Here is a 19,795-nt window from a genome sequence, read left to right on the forward strand (position 1 = left end):
TGATTGCAGCCATTCTGACTGGTGTGAGATGGTACTTCATTATGATTTTGATTTGCATTTCTCTGATAATGAGTGATGTTGAACATCTTTTCATGTGTTTGTTAGCCATCTGTATGTCTTCTTTGGAGAAATGTCTGTTTAGTTCTCTGGCCCATTTTTTGACTGGGTTGTTTATTTTTCTGGAATTGAGCTGCATGAGCTGCTTGTATATTTTTGAGATTAATTCTTTGTCAGTTGCTTCATTTGCTATTATTTTCTCCCATTCTGAAGGCTGTCTTTTCACCTTGCTTATAGTTTCCTTCGTTGTGCAAAAGCTTTTAAGTTTAATTAGGTCCCATTTGTTTATTTTTGCTTTTATTTCCATTACTCTGGGAGGTGGGTCATAGAGGATCCTGCTGTGATTTATGTCAGAGAGTGCCTATGTTTTCCTCCCAAGCTTGTTTTAACTATTTTTGGTCTTTTGTGTTTCCATACAAATTAAAAATTTTTTTCTTCTAGTTCTGTGAAAAATGCCATTGGTAATTTGATAGGAATCATATTAAATCGGTAGATTGCCTTGGGTGCTGTGGTCATTTTCACAGTATTGATTCCTCCAAGCCAAGAACATGGTATATCTTTTCATCTATTTGTGTCCTCATCAATTTCTTTGATCAGTATCTTGTACTTTACAGAGTACAGGTTTTTTCCTCCATGGGTAAGTTTATTCCTAGATGTTTTATTCCTTTTTGATGTGATGGTAAACGGGACTGTTTCCTTAATATCTCTTTCTGATAGTTCATTGTTAGTGTACAGAAATAAAACAGATTTCTGTATGTTGATTTTGAATCCTGCAATTTTATCAAAGTCATTGATGCGCTCTAGTTCTTTTCTAATGTCATTTTTAGGATTTTTCTATGTATAATATCATGTTATGTGCAAACAGTGAGTTTTACTTTTTCCTTTACAATTGGGATTCCTTTTGTTTTTCTTCTCTGATCGCTAGGACTTCCAAAACTATGTTGAATAAAAGTGGCAAGAGTAGGCATCCTTGCTTGTTCCTGATCTTAGAGGGAATGCTGTTAGCTTTTCACTATTGAATATGGTGTTAGCCATGGGTTTGTCATATATTGCTTTTATTATGTTGAGGTAGGGTCCATCTATGCCCATTTTCTGAAGACTTTTAAAATCATAAATGGATGTTGAATTTTTTTATTTCTTTTTAAGATTTTTTTCTTTGAATGTTGAATTTCTATCAAAAGTGTTTTCTGTGCCTGCTGAGATAATCATATGCTTTTTATCCTTTGTTAATGTAATATGTCACACTGATTTGTGGATACTGAAAAATCCTTCCATCCCTGGGATAAATCCCACTTGATCATGGTGTATGATCCTTTTAGTGTATTGAGTTGGTTTGCCAATATTTTGTTGATAATTTTTTGCATCTATGTTCACCAGTGATATCAGCCTGTATTTTTCTTTTTTTGTGATATCTTTGTCTGGTTTTGGTATCAGGGTGATGGTGGCCTTACAGAATGTGTTTGGAATTGTTTCTTCCTAACTTTTTGGAATAGTTTCAAAAGAATAGGTGTTAACTATTCTTTAAATGTCTGTTATTAATTCTTTCTAGTGTATTTGTCATTCTAGCTATTGTATACTTCATCTGCTGGGTTGTTCTTTATATTTTCTAATTGTTTATTTAAAACTTCTAACTTCTCACTCTGTGCATCTATTCTGCTCCCAAGCTCTTTGATCATCTTTAAGATCATTACTCTGAACTCTTTCTCAGATAGATCATCTTTCTCCACTTCATTTAGCTCTTCTCCTGGAATTTTATTCCTTGGTCTAGAACACAATCTTCTGCCATCTCATTTTGTCTCAGTTGCTGTTTGTATTTTTATGTCTATTGCAGATTAGTTATATTTCTCAACCTTGGACAAGTGGCCCTCTGTAGGAGACATCCTATGCGTCCCAGCCGTGTACTACCCTTCCATCACTGAAGCTAAATGCTCTAGGGGTTCCCCCCAAGAGGGCTGCAAGGGTCCTCCTTTGTGGTGGGCTGATTATGCAGGCAGCGAGGAGGCTTGGTTGGTTGACATGCTCTGCCCTGTGTAGATGCTGCTAGTACTGTTTAGTGGGGCCAGGTTACCAGTTGGTTGACTGTGCATCCCTGGGAGGCCTTGGAGGTGGTGCTGGCTCATGGTGGGCAGACACAGGGTCCCAAAGACTCTGGGGCTGTTGCCCACCTACTGACAGGTGAAGTCAGATCCTGGGGTTAGCGCTGGACTACTAGCAGGCAGAGCTGGTTCCCAGGGTCTGGCTGCAAGGCCCAGGAGTCTCAGAGCTCATTTCAGATCAGTGATTTGGGGAGTCAGAGGGAGGGTAGGGAGTTTCCCAATACAGTTGGGTATGAAGTTTGTGGTATCCAGAAGGGTGCATTGGCCTGCTAGTGGGCAGGGCCAGGGCTCAGCTGGCACCAGGGTAGGGTCCAGCTTGCATTGTGGGATCATAGTTTTTGGGCTTCCAGTGTCTGTCCCCTGATGGGTGAGGCTGATCTGAAGGCTTATGCAGGCTTCCTGAAGAGAAAGTCTTAAGCCTGCCCACTGGTGAGTGGCCCTGGGTCTTGGCTCTCCAGTGGGAAAGGCCCTGTCTTGGGATGAGTCCAGAGATGGCTGTGGGGCTTAAGAAGTTAGGCAGCCTTCCTGCTAATGGGCAGGGCTGTGTCCCTGCCCAGGTCATTGTTTGCCCTGAAGCATCCCAGTCTGGGGACTTCCCAGGTGGCACTAGTGGTAAGGAATCCACCTGCCAATGCAAGACACAGGAGACGTGGGTTCGATCCCTGGATCGGGACGATCTGGAGGAGGAAATGGCAACCCAGTCCAGTGTTCTTGCCTGGAAAATCCCATGGACAGAGGAACCTGGCGGCTACAGTCCATCAGGTTGCAGAGTCGGACATGACTGAGTGACCACGCATGCACTTGTCCCAGCACTGGAGCCTATAGTCTGTGGGTGAGGCCAGGTCTTGGTGCTAATGATCCAATATGGCAGCCACAGGAGTGTTCATGTGGCTGAATGTTCCCCAGTTATGTCTACCATCCACGTCTATGTACTCAGGGTGAGCCAAGCTCCTGCCTCTCCAGGAGACTTTCCAAGACCAGAAGGCAGGTCTGGCTTAGCCTTCTGTCAAATGGATGCTTTTGTCCTGGGTCTTGGCATGCATGAGATTTTGTGTGCACCGTTGGTGGGCATGAGATTTTTGTGTGCATGAGTGTGACGTCTATGTTCCCCCCAATCCTGTGGGGCTCCTGCAGTTAATTAAGCCCCACTGGATTTCAAAGCCAAATGCTCTGGGGGATTATCCTTCTGATGCCTGAACCTTGGGCTGGGGAGCCAGACTGTGAGGCTCAGAATGCTCACTCCTGTAGAGTGAGAACCTCTGCAGTATAATTATTCATCAGTTTGTGGGTTGCCCACCCAGGGAGGGGATGGAATTTGATTATATCACCAGTCCACCCTACCCCCCCACTCATCTCATTGTGGTTCCTTCTTTGCCTTTAGTTGTAGGTATTTCCTGGTAGGTTCTAGTCTTTTTCGTCGATGGTTGGTCCCCAAATAGGTGTGATTTTGGTGTGCTCATGAGAGGAGGTGTGCTCATGAGAGGAGGTGAGCTCAGGGTCTTTCTACTCTGCCATCTTGGCCTCTCTTCCTTTCACAATATTTTTTGCCTACAGTACTGAAGCACTGATTAGAATACCAGAGAAAATACAATGATGGGCTTCCTGGCTCTTGCTTAGAGGCAGAGAATATGCTGAGCACTGTACCCAGCACAGCGCCAGGCATGGTGAGCAGGAAGGAAAGGTCTTTGGCTTAGTCCTAATATCCAGCTGCAAAGGGCTAACCCTGGCTTCTCCCAACACCTGGGAGTGCTCCAGAACAGAGACATGAACATGCCTCTGGGAAATTCTCACCTGTATACACCTGATGATTGCAAGTTTAAAAAAAAAAAACCCTTCTCCAGCACGTCTCCTCATTTTCCAGTTCTGAGTGGACTTTGGAAATTCCTAGGATGTTCTTGAAGAATAGAAAAATCTTCATGATTGGGGGTGTGTGTGTGCGCTATGCTCAGTCATGGCTGCTGCTTTGGGACCCTGTGGACTGTAGCCCGCCAGGCTCCTCTGTCCATGCGGTTTTCCAGGCAATAGAGTGGGTTGCCATTTCCTCCTCCAGGGACCTTCCTGACCCAGGGATTGAACTCAAGTCTCCTGCATTGGCAGGTGGATTCTTTACCACTAGCGCCAAGACTGGGGGGAGCTGCCTAATCTATTACAAATCTATTATGTTACTGAAATTAGTTTGAAAAGATGGTTCGTCAAAAAGTTTCACAGGCAAAAGCCCTCAACCTACCTACATACCAAACCCCCCTCACATTCTCTCACCTTACAGGTGACCCTGTACAAGGGCTCTGATATGGAGGACTTCGGATTCAGTGTAGCAGATGGCTTGCTGGAGAAAGGAGTCTATGTCAAAAATATTCGCCCAGCTGGGCCAGGAGATCTTGGTGGCCTAAAGCCCTACGACAGGCTCTTACAGGTAAGACCTCAGATGAAATTTTATCTAACTCTTTAAAGTCTTATTTGACCAGTGCTCACACATCCTCCTCTGCCTCAAGACCAGATCAGAGGCCCTCCTAGAGAGGATAGACACTTTTCCCCTTAGTAGAATTTACCAGTTACTGAAACAGCGTGTTTCCCTGAGTACATTCCCCAGCAGATTCTAGACTTCTTGAGAACAGGCATGTGTGCGTGCTGCTGCTTCATGTCAGTCATGCCAGTCTCTTTGCAAGCTGTGGACTGCAGCCCACCAGGCTCCTCTGTCCATGGGATCCTCCAGGCAAGAAAACTGGGGTGGACTGCCATGCTAGTACCTCATTCTCCCATTTCCCATTTTGCAGTGTTTGATATTTCATCTCACACATTATCTAAAATCCAAAAGCTGAACCTTATTTACTTAATGGAGTAATATCATGATCAGGTTTGGTTTAACTGAGGAAAGCAAATTCCTGGATCTTATGTCCAGTTTTCAGGAAGAGCATTTTGCAGGAACAGGAGAAGGGTTGCCACCAGTCTTGAATATGTATTTAAATAGAATGAGTTTTTCCCTAAATAGCTGACTTTCAAAGCATGAGGCTGCTCTGATGGTTGGCTTTTAGACACATGTTCACCAAAGCAAGTTTACACTGATTCATTAGACAGTTTTAAAACCAATTCTGATGATCTTTTTACCATGGCAATATAACAATTAGACTTGTCCTAAGACTATGGAACACTTTGGTTTTCCATAGATACTCCAGTATTTGTTGAGTAAATAACGATGGACAAATGATTTGACCTCTGTAAATTAGAGATATACCTACTTTTGTGGAAGATGAGGCTATAAAAGCAGACTGGACTCAGAATTGTGAAGGACATTGAATGCCAAGTTCTTAAGACTTTATTCTGGAGGTATATTAATTTCTTAAGCAGAATGACATATTTCATAATTCAGAAAGACAATACAGTTATGTCATAGGTGAACTGCTGTAGGGGGGAGAAGGGGAGGGTCACAGGAAAGGAGACCAGGAGGGAAGGGTCAGACACTTGTACCAGACCTGGGCCTTAAATGCCCTCTGTGCATCCTGGTGGAGCAGTCTGAAAGGCAGCTTATAGTTTGCATTTGTTGCTTAAGAGAGATGTTAGAGCCAAAACTAAAGATTGGGGATACTGAACACATGGATTTTGATAAAGTTGCCTAGGGTGAATTTCTAGTAAGAAAGAGAACTAAAGATAGAATTCTAAGGAAAACAAAATTTAAAGGATAGGATGAAGGAAAGGCAGGGAAGGACTGAAAGTGAGTGGTTAAAATGGTATGAAGGTCAGAGCAAAGTGGTATCATCAGAGCCCAGGAAGGAGTTTTAAGGATGAGTAGGTGTCCAGAGTGGCTAAAGGGGGTGAGAACTCAAAACACCATTCCTATGTTGAACTGGGGTCATTTATACAATATAAGGCTTCCCTGGTTGCTCAGTGGTAAAGAGTCTGCCTGCCAATGCAGGAGACACAGGTTCAGTCCCTGGGTCGGGAAGATCCCCTGGAGAAGGAAATGGCAAGCCACCCCAGTATTCTTACCTGGGAAATCCCATGGACAGAGAAGCCTGGCGGGCTACAGTCCATGGGGTCACAAGAGAGTCAGACATGAGTTAGCAACTAAACAACAATACAATAGAATGGTCAGGTCCCAAACTGAGAAGATGGGAGAGAGAAGGAAAAGGAATGGAAGCAGCGTGGAGATGATTTTTTTAAACTTGGGGTGGGGGGTGGGAAGAGTGAGGAAACATGAAAGAAGATGAGCACATGTACAAGCTCAGAAGGGGGAGGGACCATGACAACTACTGAGAGAGGCAGTTCAGTATCATCAAGAGTTCTGGGGGACCTCCCCAGCAGTCCGCTGGTTAGGACTCTGCCTTCCAGTGCAGGGAGCATGGGTTCAGCGCCTGGTCTGGGAGCTAAGATCCCACATGCTGCAGGGTCTGGCCAAAAATTTTAAAAAAGAAAGAAAAAAAAAAAAACAACACAGCACAAACTTCCGAATCAGCCAGACTGCCTGAGATCACATCTTTGCTAGACCACTCACCAATATCCTCTCTGGACCACTTACCAACTGCTGGTCTTAGGCACTTCTCTTAACCATTATGTGCCTCACTTTCCTCATCTGTATATCGGGGATGACAGTCAGCACTTTGGAGCACCTGCCATGAGTAAGGCTGTTTGCTCAGCTTGGGGATGTGAGATGTGTCCCTGTTCCCTGCTATCAAGGGCCTCACAATTTAGTAGCAGAGAATAAGTAAGCGTATACCCATCTTATAGTGTGCTCAGGGCTGGGATAGACTCTGTAGAGTGCTTATTATATCGGAAATGTTACTCTGGGTTTTGGGAATTATAACAGTAATTCACCACGGCGCTTCTTGCCATTTCAGGTTAATCACGTCCGAACAAGAGACTTTGACTGCTGCCTTGTTGTACCCCTCATAGCAGAATCTGGTAATAAGCTGGACCTGGTTATTAGTAGAAACCCCCTGGCTTCACAGAAGTCCTTAGAACACACTCTACCAGGAGGAGAATGGAGTGAACAGAACAGTGCTTTTTTCCAACAGCCGAGCCACGGTGGTAATTTGGAGATACGAGAACCCACTAATACACTATAGCAACGCTTTTTATAAAGCGGGACAAAAGACAATATCTACATGGTGCTAAAAAAAAAAAAACAATCCCTTTAAGATTTCTGTGACATCTGAAGCACAGATAATCACGTGGCATTAACTGCAAGCACAGGGGTCTTTTAAATCTCTCATGGCTCATGTTCACTTCCCTTTTCAAGTTGAAGAGGTTTCTTTGTCGGTGATCACTATGGTATATGACAGACAAGCCCCTGCCAAACCCAATGGTAGAGAAAAAGAAAAACAGGCCACCCCTCTCTACAGTTAACATCAGAGGACATTTTTCCACAAGTCCATCTTCCTGTTCCTTTTTAAAAAGAGAAATGTCTGTTTGAAAATAATTTACTTAATTCACTTTGAAATCAGTTTCTTACTACGAAGCTATTCATGTAAGAATTTAACTGACAAGGCTTTTCATAAAGCTGGCTCTGCTAGAACTAGTCTGGTGAACTGCTGGGACTTCTGCTATGGGAGGGGTACAGGTATAAAATTATCTTACAACGTTTCAGCAACGGTGCACGTAGGAGACCATAATAGGTGGTGGTAAATGTTTTGCCCAAGTATAGGAATGATTTTAACTAAGATGTATGCTATTCCCTATGCAACAAATTATCAAACAGGATATGTCTTGTGACCTGTTTTTTTGTTTTTGTTTTTTTTTTTTAAGGACACATTTTTTAATAGCTGAAAACTCTCTGGTAATGAATTAGGGTGTTTAGTAACACTGAGAATTAGTTAAATTATCTTATTTTTAAAATTCAAGACTAAGAATTTAAGGGAGAATGAAGAGTCTATTAAAATGAGGTTTATCTTAAGGATAGGCAAATCAAACTCATACTGCTTGACATGTTTTGAAAACTGGTTACACTGAGGGGTGTACAGCACATGTGCGTAAATGACTCTGGACTGTCTTTTGTTCTGAGCCATATGCCGCTGACTGAAATTGTAAATACATTTTCACAAAATGCATTGCCAATTATTACCATCCCCCAAAGCAATAAACTGTAACAGTTGCTTTTAATGTCTGTCAGCAACTGTTTTCATTTGTTCAGATATTTTGAATAGTTACACTAATAACTGTTATTTGGTGAATATTTAAAAAAAAAATAGATCTGTATATTGATTGTAGAATCTCCATACTGAAAAATTATTTTCCAAACATCTTTATTTTGGTCAATAATTAAAACAACTGCTTAGGTAAAGCATCTGAACACTGTGTCCTTTGTTTAAGGAAAAAGTTCACCTTTCGTTTCTGTGCAAAGAAATATATTATTTCAATCATATTTCAGAACCGCCAGGGCAAGAAAGTATAAAGCAGAATCATGTTAAGAAAAAGATCATGAGTCACTTAAATATGTATTTTTATTTGTAACAAACAAGTATTAAACTGTAAAGTATTTTTGTACAAATTTAATACTTTAATAGCATGGTATTTATCGTCTATGTATGGTTTTGGGGAATTCAAAATTGTTGCAAATATTTGTATGGGAATAAAAAACCCTCTACCAAATGGAATAAACAGTGATTTTAAAAAGCCAAAAAAAAAAAAAATGACCTTTTTTTTTGGTGCTTTGGATATATTTTAGTGTTCTATACTGAGCCCTACACAATACTAATGGTTGCATAATTTTCTAAAGGAGGAAGATTTTGCCATAAACTTGAAAAGCAGCATGGAAGAGAAGAGCTATGGTTTTGATATTTGATCTGGGTTTGAATTCCAGCTCTGATACTCACTGGGGGCATGAAATTTACTTTCTTGAGTCAGTCTTCCCACCTGTGATACTGAAGGTCATATCTACATTCCAATACTTTCATGAGGAGAGGTGTGACACATATGTAAAAATGCTGAAAGAGCTGGCAAACAGGAACACCTCTAAGACTAATGATAACATTTATATTAGGTGAAAAAGCTTGATCTTGAGTCTAACTTAAGGATCATATCTACCCCCTGAGAACACTGTATGTATTCCATAAAATATATTTTCAAAAACTATTAGCATGATTAAAATTTACATATTAAAAAAAAGAAAACTATACCGTATAGTCTTAACATTTTCATTTTTGCAAATTGCCTAGCAGGCTTTGTAAATTCACAGGAACAAGTCAGGATGTCCTTTCTTGCCACTTCTTCTTAACAGGGTACCAGAGGTTCTAGCCAGGGCAGCATAACCAGGAAATGAAACAAAAGGCAACTAAATTGGAAAGGAAGTAAAACAAACTCTACTTGCAGATGATACAATCTTGTATATACCAAAATCTTAAGGAATCTGCTAAAAAAACCTATTCAAATAAATGAGTTTAGCAAGGTTGCAAGATACAAGATCAATATATAAAAATCAACTGAATTTCTATATAGTATTAATGAACAAAACTAAATTAAGAAAATAATTATAGTCTCATAGGATCAAAAATAAAATAGGAATAAATTTAATGAAAGTACCAGAGTAGGTGTGGAAGATGGCAGAGTAAAAGACCCTGCACTCACCTTCTCTCACAAGCACCAAAGTTCCAACGATCTGCAGAACAACCATTGACGAAAAAGACTAGAACCTACCAGAAAAGATCAGAAGGGACCATAACAAGAAAGGAGGAGAGGATCAGCAATCTAATCAAATCACACATCCCCCTGGTGGGGGACCCATGAACTGGAGAATAATTATAACGCAGAGGTTCTCCCACAAGAAAGAGTTCTGATCCCCCACATAAGGCTCCCCAGCCCAGGGCTCCAGCACTGGGAAGACAAGCCCCCAGAGCATTTGGCTTTGAAGGCCAGGAGACCGGTACTGAGGGCTTCCCTGGTGGCAGCGGTAAAGAATCCGCCTGCCTATTCAAGAGACACGGTTTCAATCCCTGAGTCAGAAAGATCCCCTGGGGAAGGAAATGGCAACCCACTCCAGTATTCTTGCCTTGGAAATCCCATGAACAGAAGAGCCTGGCAGGCTACAGTCCATGGAGTCGCAAAAGTCAGACACGACTTAGCGGCTAAACAACAAGGCTGGAACTGCAGAAGCTTCACAGGACTGGGAAATAGAGACGTCACTCTCAAAGGGCACATGCAAAATCTCACAAACACCAGGATCACACACACTACAAAGAATCAATGATAGGCTAAATGACACAGAAGAGTGTATCAGTGAGCTGGAAGACAGTAGTGGTCACTGCCGCTGTCCAGAAAAAAGAAAAAAAAAACAAGGACAGTTTAAGACACCTCTGGGACAACATTAAACACATTAATATTTGCATTATAGGGGTGCCAGAAGAAGAAGAGAGAAAGGACCTAAGAAAATATTTGAAGAGATAAAAGCTGAAAACCTTCCTAACCTGGGGAAGGAAATAGTCAACCCGTATCCAGGAAACACAAAGCTTCATTCAGGATTAACCCAAAGAGAACCAAATCCGCCAAGACACATTGTAATCAAAAATGCCAAAAATTATAGAGTGAATACTAAAAGCAGGAAGGGAAAAGCAACAAATAATATACAGGGGAATTCCCATAAGCCTGTAAGCTGATTTTTTCAGCAGAAACTGCAGACTGGAAGGGAGTGGTACAATCTATGTAAAGTGATAAAAGGGAAGAAGCTACAACCAAGAATACCCTACCCAGCAAGGTTTTCATTGAGATTTGATGGACAAATGAAAAACTTCACAGACAAGCAAAAGCTAAAAAAATTCAGCCCCAACAAAACTAGCTTCACTACGAATGTCAATGGAACTTCTCTAGGCAGAAAAGGCCACAACCAGAAACAAGAAAATTATGGAAGGAAACAATTTATCAGTAAAGGCAAATATACAGTAATGGTAGGTAATTATCCACACACAAAACTAGTAGAGATATTAAAAGATAAAAACAGTAATACCACCCGTATCTATAACAAGCAGTTGAAGGACACAAAAAACAATCAGATGTAAAATATGGTATCAAAAACAGTAATCATGAGGAGAGGAGAGTACAAATGCAACACCTAAAACAATCACAATTATATACAGACTGCTATATGAAAATCTTATGGTAACAGCAAACCAAAAATCGATACTAGATATACACACACAAAAAGAAAAGGCAGTCCAAAATAACACTAAAAATAATCATCAAGTCATAAGAAAACAAGGAGAAAATAGAGACCTACTAAAACAAATCTGAAACAACCAACAGAAGAGTAACAAAACATACACATCAACACTTTTCTTAAGTGTAAGGGGACTAAATGCTCCATCAGAAGACACAGACTGCCCGAATGGTTACAAAAACAAGACCTGTACATATGCTGCCTACAAGAGACTCACTTTAGATCAAAAGTCACATACAGACTGGAAGTGAGAGGGTGGGAAAAGACATGCCATCCAAATGGAAAAACGAAGAAACAGTCAAGAGTAGCAATACTTGTATCAGACAAAAGAGATTAAAAAAAGACTTTTACAGGAGACACATTTTTTTTTAATGGTGGGCTCTTACTCCACCATACAAAAAAAATTAACTCAAAATGAATCAGAGTTAAATGTTAAGACCTAGAACTATTTAACTCTTAGATGAAAAAACAGAAGTCTTCATAAAGGATAAGCAATGGTTTCTCAGGTATAGCACCAAAAACACAAATAATAACAACAACAAAAATACATACATTAGACATTATCACAGTTAAAAACTGTGTTTCAAAGGATACCATAAAGTGAAAATAAGATCTACAAAATGGGGGAAATTTTGCAAATAATGTTTCTAATAAGATACTGGTATACAGAATATATAAAGAACTCATACTAGATAATAAAAAGAAAAATAACCCAAAACTGTAAGTGGACAAAGGATCTGAACAGACATCCCTGAAAAAGACATACACATGGCCAGTAAGCACATGAAAAGATGATCCACATCATTAGTCATAAGAAAAATGCAAATCAAAACCATAATGATATGTCACTCCATATCTACTAGGATGGCTCCTAGTAGATAAAAAAGTAGTATTAAAAAGTCAGGTAATAATGAATGTTGGAGAGAATGAAGAAACTGGAACCCTCACACCCTGCTGGTGTCAACAGACAATGGTACAGCTACTTCGAAAAAGTCTAGCAGTTCCTCAAAAAGCTAAACAGAGTTACCATGTGACCCAGCGATTCCACACCAAGGTATATACTTAAAAGAAATGAACATATATACTGTACAAAAACTTGTACACAGCATTATTTATGATAGCCAAATAGAGGAAACAACCCAAATATCCATCCACTAATGAATGGATAAATTCAATGTACCATATCCAAGCAATGGAATATTTGGTAATAAAAAGAAATGAAGGGATTTGCCTCACTGCACTACTAAAAGCAAGAAGGCTTATTAGCAGCGCTACTAGAGCCACTTGCAAAAATTCAGCCAAGGTTCCTGATCTCACAATATCAGCTCAGACCAGCATGGTCTCACCTGGAAATACGACATCAAGACACACCACCAGTTTTTCCTTCATACACAAAGGACATAGTTACAATGTGGATGAAGTCTGAAAACATTATTCTAAGTCAAAGAAGTCAGTAACAAGGGACCATATATTGTATAATTCCATTGGAGAAGGGAAATATAGAAAACTCTCAAAAAAAAAAATTGAATCACTCTGAGAGAAAAAATATTTTCAAAGTGGAAAATTTTTAAAACAATAAGAAATGATAATTGTGTGACATGATAGACATGTTAATGCTACAGTGGTAATATTGCAATATAGAAGTATTAAACCAACATGATGCACATTATATCTTAAATTAAACAAAAACAATGAAATTCCTGCTCAGAAGGAATTTCCAGGAAAATGTACCTAGGAGACCCAGGCAGCAGTGATGGAGCAAGTGGCAACCTTGAGAGGTATAACCAGTTTACAGTACACAAAATACCCTAGAATATGTGTTAATAATTTAAGAGATGGAATTAATTTATATTTACCATTGCTTCAACCCATTAGCAAAGATCACCCACAATGATGATGGAAGTTAATAAGGCATTATTCTAAAAATAAAACAATTTCAAAACACTTTTAAAATTCCATGGGCAGAAGAGCCTAGCAAGATATATAGTCCATGGGGCCGCAAAGAGTCAGACACAATTGAGCAAATGAATAGGAAAGTTCAGAGTTTTTAAAAATACATATATAACATATTTTCCCCTCAAATATGACCAGTGCTACAAGTTCTCCTGATGACAGATGTCAATATCATTAAGATTTTCTTTGATGAATAAATTTAAAACCGCTGCTAATACAAATACCTTAAAATAGAACTTGTTAACAAACCGTCCTCTTTTGTCTTAATCCTTTGAAGCCATGATTTCATTTTGTATTGAATGGGAAAAACAGAAAATTATTTTGAGCAATCTGAACTAAAACTAAGTTTCTTGATTATTTAGCGGATTTGAAAAGTTGCCTGGGGGTTAAACTATTTAGTCTCAAATTCCGAAGCTTAGAAGACACTTGTGGAGATGATTCTTCCACCTGTTGGAACAATAAAAATAATGTGAGTTTTATAGAAATGTAGTTGGTCTACCCTATGTACTTCTATTCGCTCTGACTGCTTCTCAGGAACGTCATACATTTTCCCACTTCTTGAGCACACCTGAACAACCAGTTGTCCTTCTGCTTAGGTTCACTGTGAACACCCCAGTCCCCACCTCCAGGACTGGCATACAGAAGTGACTATTTGCTGAATAAGTACATATATCTAACTTCTAAGAGTGTGGACAGGGTCCACTACATAATTTGGCAGTGCAGAAGTAAAATGTGGGCGGACTTCCCTGGTAGTATAGTGGATGGGAATCCACCTGCCAATGCAGAGGACACGGGTTCGATCTATGGTCTGGGGAGATGCCACGGGGCAACTATGCCCGTGAGCCACAACTACTGAAGCCTGTGTGCCCAGAGCCTGTGGTCTGCAGCAAGAGAAGTCAGCACAATGAGAAGCCCAAATACGGCAACACGGAGTAGCCCCGCTTGCCACAACTAGAGAAAGCTCGCACGCAGCAACGAAGACATGGCCAAATACATACATAATTTAAAAAATTAAAATGTGGGCCCCTTGTTCAAAAATGAAGAATTTCAAGATGACAAGCAAAGAAATTGCAAGCATAGGGTTCCTTCTAAGCAGGAAGCCCTGTATGACCGACTGCCCAGGATGCCGGTCCATGATGCCAGCCATAGGTGTGGTTAAGTTGAAACACTCCAACTACATAAGTGCACTCTTGGTACTATTAGTATTCCCAAGCACTGGTCAATGGACCAGTACAGTCACGAAAAAGATTCACCACCACAGAGAAAGAGAAAGATAAAATTCAATTCATCATTCATCTTGTTAAATCTGTTCAGTTTAGAGAACTGTGATAGTTAATTTTATGTGTTGATGTGGCTAACCCGAATATTTGGTCAAATACTGTTCTACATGTTTCTGGGGAAGTATTTTTTACTTGAGACTAACAGTTAAATCAGTAGACTGAGTAAAATGGGTTACCCTCCAAGGTGTATATAGGTGGGCTTTATCCAATCAACTGAAAGCCTGAACAGAAAAAATTGACCTCCCCTAAGGAAGAAGGAATTCTGCAGTAGAGCACCATGGAATTAACTCTTCTCTGAGTATCCTCTCGGCTAGCCTACCTGCACATTTTGGACTCTTCCATCACCAGCCCTCACAATGGCATAAGCCAACTCCTTAAAATAAATCCCAAAAGATAGATTAGACAGATTAGATAGACAGATATAGACACACAAGCTACTGGTTCTGTTTCTCTAAGGAACCCTGAGTAATACAAGGACTATATTCAGAGACTATATGATATCTTTCCCTTTTTTTTTAAGTGAAAATGTCATTTGCTTTCAAAAAATTCTGGAAATCAATGCTTTAAACAGATAAAATTTAGCAGTATTTTATACATATGTTTTTATTTTAAGGTTCATTTTTGTCCCCCCACCTTTTTTGTTCAGTGGTGGAAGGCTAGGCAAAGGAAGGGGAAAAAAAAAAAGAAACACAGGTCAACATTTTCTTTGAAGACTCTTTTCAAAACTCAAAGCTATGAATTGATGGAAAAGCAAAGATTTTCATCTAGGAGGGAGGGGCTCGGGCATTTCAGTCATTGGTATGTGTAGAATTTAAAGATTTGGCTCTCATATGGCAATGTGAATATGAAGGATGAGAATGTGGGCAGCCCTTGTCATTGAATTTGATCTTTTAACAAATGATACATCTCGATGCACCTGAACGTGTATTACTATAAAACACAGAAGTCCTTAATTTATCAGTCCTGAATTCTAGTTTCCTTGTTTCTAGGGATTCTTGCAAATGCCACATACTTCTGGCAAAGCATGTGAGAAACGGATCCTTTTCACGTGGACAGCTCTGCTGGTACCACTGTGCGTGGCTAACAGCCAGCGCTGGGCAGCCCCTACTCTTCGTGTTCACAGACCTTTGGTGACGCCAGCCTCCCCCACAGCTTAAAAGCTTTGGCAAGCTCAAAACTGAAGATAAACAGTGCTGCCAATTTCTCTTTGCACCATCATACAAACCGTAATTCCTCCCTCCCACGTTGGTGCTAAGAAATAAAAAGCAGACACTTTTAGAAAAAGATTCTTTCCTTGGAATTGCCTGTTTTCTGCTGCAGGTCAAAAGCTTTATTTATCCCAGGGTCTCTGTAAGAGGTAACACAGTTAATTCTTTTTTTTTTTTTTTTTTTAAGTATTTTTAGCTGAGATGGAAATTCAATCTCAGCCAAGTCGATCTTGAGTACAGAATGGAACACAGGCTTCCCAGGTGGCTCAGTGGTAATGAACCCACCCGCCAAAGCAGGAGACCCAGGAGACTTGGGTTTGATCCCTGGGTCAGGAAGACTCCCTGGAAAAGGAAATGGTAACCCACTCCAGTATTCTTGCCTGGAAAATCCCAGGGACAGAGGAGCCTGGCAGGATACAGTGCATGGAGTTGTGAAGAGTTGGACACAACTCAGTGACTGAGCATGCACACCGCATGAAACAGTATCAGCAGTGATCTTACTACTTTGAAGAAGAAGAAAAAAAATGGTTTTTTCTGCTATGTCCATTTTCATCACTTTCCGCACAAAACCTGTCCTTTGGCCTCTTTTCCCAGTTCTGGTTAATGTTACTTGGAGCCACCCGGATGTCCAAGGCAGAAGCCTAGCAATCCTCCTCAGGTTCAACCTTACATACAACTGTCCATTATGTCCACTGACTCTATCCCTTAGCATCTCTACTACCTCTTTGGAGCCTAGTCATTTTGCCCAACCTACTGAAATAATCTTTTTGCTGGGAACTCAGTCCCTAGTCTCTCCCTAACCACATCCACTGAACTGCAAAGTCAGCTTCATAAATTTCAAATCACAGAGCTTTTAAAATGCTTTCCAGTGCTCTCCACTGCAATCAGCAGAACATACAATCTCTTTAGAAGAGCCTGGTCTCTTTCCCAAGTGTCCTCAGCTCAACTTCCAATTTGTATGCCATGTTCCACCCATGCTATTCCATACCTGTTGTTGTCTAATATGCCTTAGAGAGCCTTTTGTGGGGAATTTTTGAAGATCTCACATCCATGTGGGTTCAGAAGTAGAGAAGTTTCCTTTAGAGCTCAGCCTGGTAAAGGCAGGTTACATTAACACTTTCTCCTCTGAGTTCCCACAGCAGCCCCTTCTTATAATTGTCACCATGTTGGAAGCCTAAAGACTCACCCTTAACAAGTCTGCTGCTGGCACATAAAGCAATTCTTAAGCCTGTGTAAGAACTACATTTGGAGGTAATTTACAATCCCATCTTTTTTACGCAAAACAGCATCACCGACTTGAATCGTCTAACTTCTAAAACTAGGATACAAATGATTTTGGATTATTTCTAAAAACCAAAAGAGGTCTCAGTAGAAGTTTGCTTCCCTTATAAACATTCAAAAGGATCTTTTACTGTCTCTGAAAGTGATTCTCAGGAATTCTTAAAGTGAGGAGGGAGCACTACAAGAACAAATATGACTTTGAGCATGAATGTGAAAGAACAATACCCTGGAGGTCTGATTTCTTTTTTTAAAAGCGGCTTCACTGCCATACTCAGCTTATATTTTAATCACTATGCATTTTTAAAGTGTTATCATGTGATCAGCAATCGTGATGCAAATGCTGTCCTCAAGGGTCAAGCAGGGCGGCTTCAACTGCAGCACAGAAGGCGCACTGTGCCACCCAACCACGTTAGGACAAACCGGAAACGGAGCTGGATTCTGCTAGGAAAAGAGAAGGCAGCCCGACAAGAACTACTTCATCTTCCCTCCACACAACCCAACGACGGACGGCACTCCTTCCCTTCAAGTGCAATGGAAGAAGGATCCCCTGTTCCCAATCCTATCTGCTCATGCCCTGAGGGACAGTCTGATGGACTGTCCTCATCTCACCCACTTCGGGACTCCATTCCTGCAATGATCTCCCTCTCTCTCAATCATGAATTTCTTGTTTTCCATCGAACCATTCCATTAATACCCCAGGATGCCTTAAAATAAGGCATCCCTCTAAAATAAATAAACCAGTAAATCCTTCCTTGACCATGAGTCCTCCATCCACACACAACACTCTCTCTCTGCCTCTCTTCGTAGCGACCTTCTCCTAGAACCCTGCCTCCACTTTTCTCTTTAGGCCCTCACCTCCTCATCCCTGACCAAGTCACTCTAGGCAGGCTCTCGTCCCCTCCCCACCACTTCAGTCTTCCTTCTCTCTCACTCACACTTCTTTTCAGTCTCCTTTGCCAGTTCCTCCTCCTCTGCCAGATCTCTGAAAGTTAGGAGTATCCCCCCGCCAAAAAAAAAGCCTTAAGGTCTCCTCTTTTACCTGTGGCATCTCCTCAAATTAGCCCACCATTATATGCTCATGACACCTAACTGGACATTTTGGGCTTTCCTGGTGGCTCAGTGGTCAAGAATCCACCTGCCAATGCAGAAGACATGGGTTCGATCCCTGGGTCAGAAGGGTCGCCGGGAGAAGGAAAAGAGCAACCCACTCCGGTATTCTTGCCTGGGAGATCCCATGGATGAGGAGCCTGGCGGGCTACAGTCTATGGGGCTGCAAAAGAGTCAGACGTGACTTAATGACCGAACAACTTTCCTAACCTACCCTGAGGCTCTAAACTTCTCTACCAACCACTGCCTTTCCCAATAAATCCACATATACATCTAATCGTCTAATTGATAACCTAAACACAACATGTGGAAAGAGATCCCTTCATTTCCCCAAACCCAGTTCTCCTCATGTCTTTCCTATCTCAACAAACAGCACTACAATTCACCAAGTTGCTTCAGGCAGAAATCAGGAATCATCCTGGGTTACTGTTTGTTTTACCCCCTCACATCCAATCAAGTCAGACAGACCCCATCTTCAATGGGTATCAAGACTCCAACCAGAGGGAGGTGGGAGGGGGGATCGGGATGGGGAATACATGTAAATCCATGGCTGATTCATGTCAATGTATGGCAAAAACCACTACAATATCGTAAAGTAATTAGCCTCCAACTAATAAAAATAAATGGGACAAAAAATAATAAATGTATCTTCTCTAGATACACTTTTTCAGCTGCAAAAAAAAAAAAAGACTCCAACCACTGGGGACTTCCCGAGGAGTCCAATGGTTAAGACTCAACACACTTCCAGTGCAGGGGCCACAGTCTGTTCCCTGCTCAGGGAGCTGAGATCCCACATACCATATGGCATAGCCAAATTAAAGGAAAAAAAAAGAATCTGACCGCTTTCCATCCCCCTCCCTGCTCTTTCACTGCTCTCCCTGGAATGACTGGTCTTGCTTCCACCTTCCTTTCCACAGGTCACTCTCCACAGCAGCTGGAGGGATGGTTGTCAACCATACATTAGATGATATTACACCTTTCCTAAAAGCCCAGCAATGGATTCCCACTGCAGGTAGAATAAAATCCTAGCTGCCTTCCGTGGTTCTGCCTATCTCTTTAACATCACATATTCTCTCTTTCTCACTCACTAGGCACACAGGTCTCTCTTCCTCTTCTGATGAGGTCATTCCTTTTCAGGCCTGGCATCTTCTACACCCTCTGCCTGGGACCCTCTTCCTTGGAGCCCCACCTGGCTGGTTTATTTGCGTCCTTTAGTGCTCAGCTCAAACATCACCTCCTCAGAGAGGACTCAGCACACCATCATGGCCCAGGACCACCTCCTGCCCTATTAACTTCTACTGACCACTGCCTACCTCATCACCTGTATTTTCTTTATAGAATCTTTCTTAATCTGGAAACTTTATTTTCTCTGGTATGGGTTGCCTTTGAACAAATGGTACAATGTGATGGCCATGAAGCCAGGAACCTGTTTTTTTCCCTCTAGATCACTTAGATCAGTGACCAACAGAAGAGCTACCATTTTTTACTTTTCTAAATGCTGAATGAGGGGATGCAGAGAGAAGGAGGCATCCAAGCCAAGTTGCAGAACAAAAACCAAAAGGAAGAGACATGAATAAGTTTGGTTAAATGTGGTGAATGAAGAGACTAGAGTGACAAAAACAAAAGCAAAAAAACAAACCAAAAAAAGGAATAGTGGGAAAAGAAATGATGCTG

General features: G+C 41.1%; 2 protein-coding genes across 8 annotated transcripts in view; one reads left to right on the forward strand and one right to left on the reverse strand.

Moving 5' to 3' along the window:
• GRIP1 (glutamate receptor interacting protein 1) overlaps nucleotides 1-8,828 on the forward strand; it is a 735,313-nt gene extending 726,485 nt beyond the window's left edge. For all 7 annotated transcript variants that reach the window (XM_043887901.1, XM_043887884.1, XM_043887918.1 and 4 more), the window contains 2 exons: nucleotides 4,420-4,566; nucleotides 6,986-8,828. In XM_043887901.1, the coding sequence (XP_043743836.1) occupies nucleotides 4,420-4,566; nucleotides 6,986-7,213 (375 nt within the window). In that variant the 3' untranslated portion in view covers nucleotides 7,214-8,828. The remainder of the gene's footprint in view (nucleotides 1-4,419; nucleotides 4,567-6,985) is intronic.
• Nucleotides 8,829-10,091: 1,263 nt separating this feature from the next.
• The window catches only part of HELB (DNA helicase B), a 44,194-nt gene continuing 34,490 nt past the window's right edge, over nucleotides 10,092-19,795 (reverse strand). Inside the window, 2 exon segments of the mRNA XM_043887861.1 lie at nucleotides 10,092-13,610; nucleotides 13,612-13,692. Coding sequence (XP_043743796.1) covers nucleotides 13,587-13,610; nucleotides 13,612-13,692 — 105 coding nt within the window. The 3' untranslated portion in view covers nucleotides 10,092-13,586.

This window comes from Cervus elaphus, chromosome 3 (genome assembly GCF_910594005.1).
Source record: "Cervus elaphus chromosome 3, mCerEla1.1, whole genome shotgun sequence".
In the NCBI taxonomy this organism is placed as follows: Eukaryota; Metazoa; Chordata; class Mammalia; order Artiodactyla; family Cervidae; genus Cervus; species Cervus elaphus.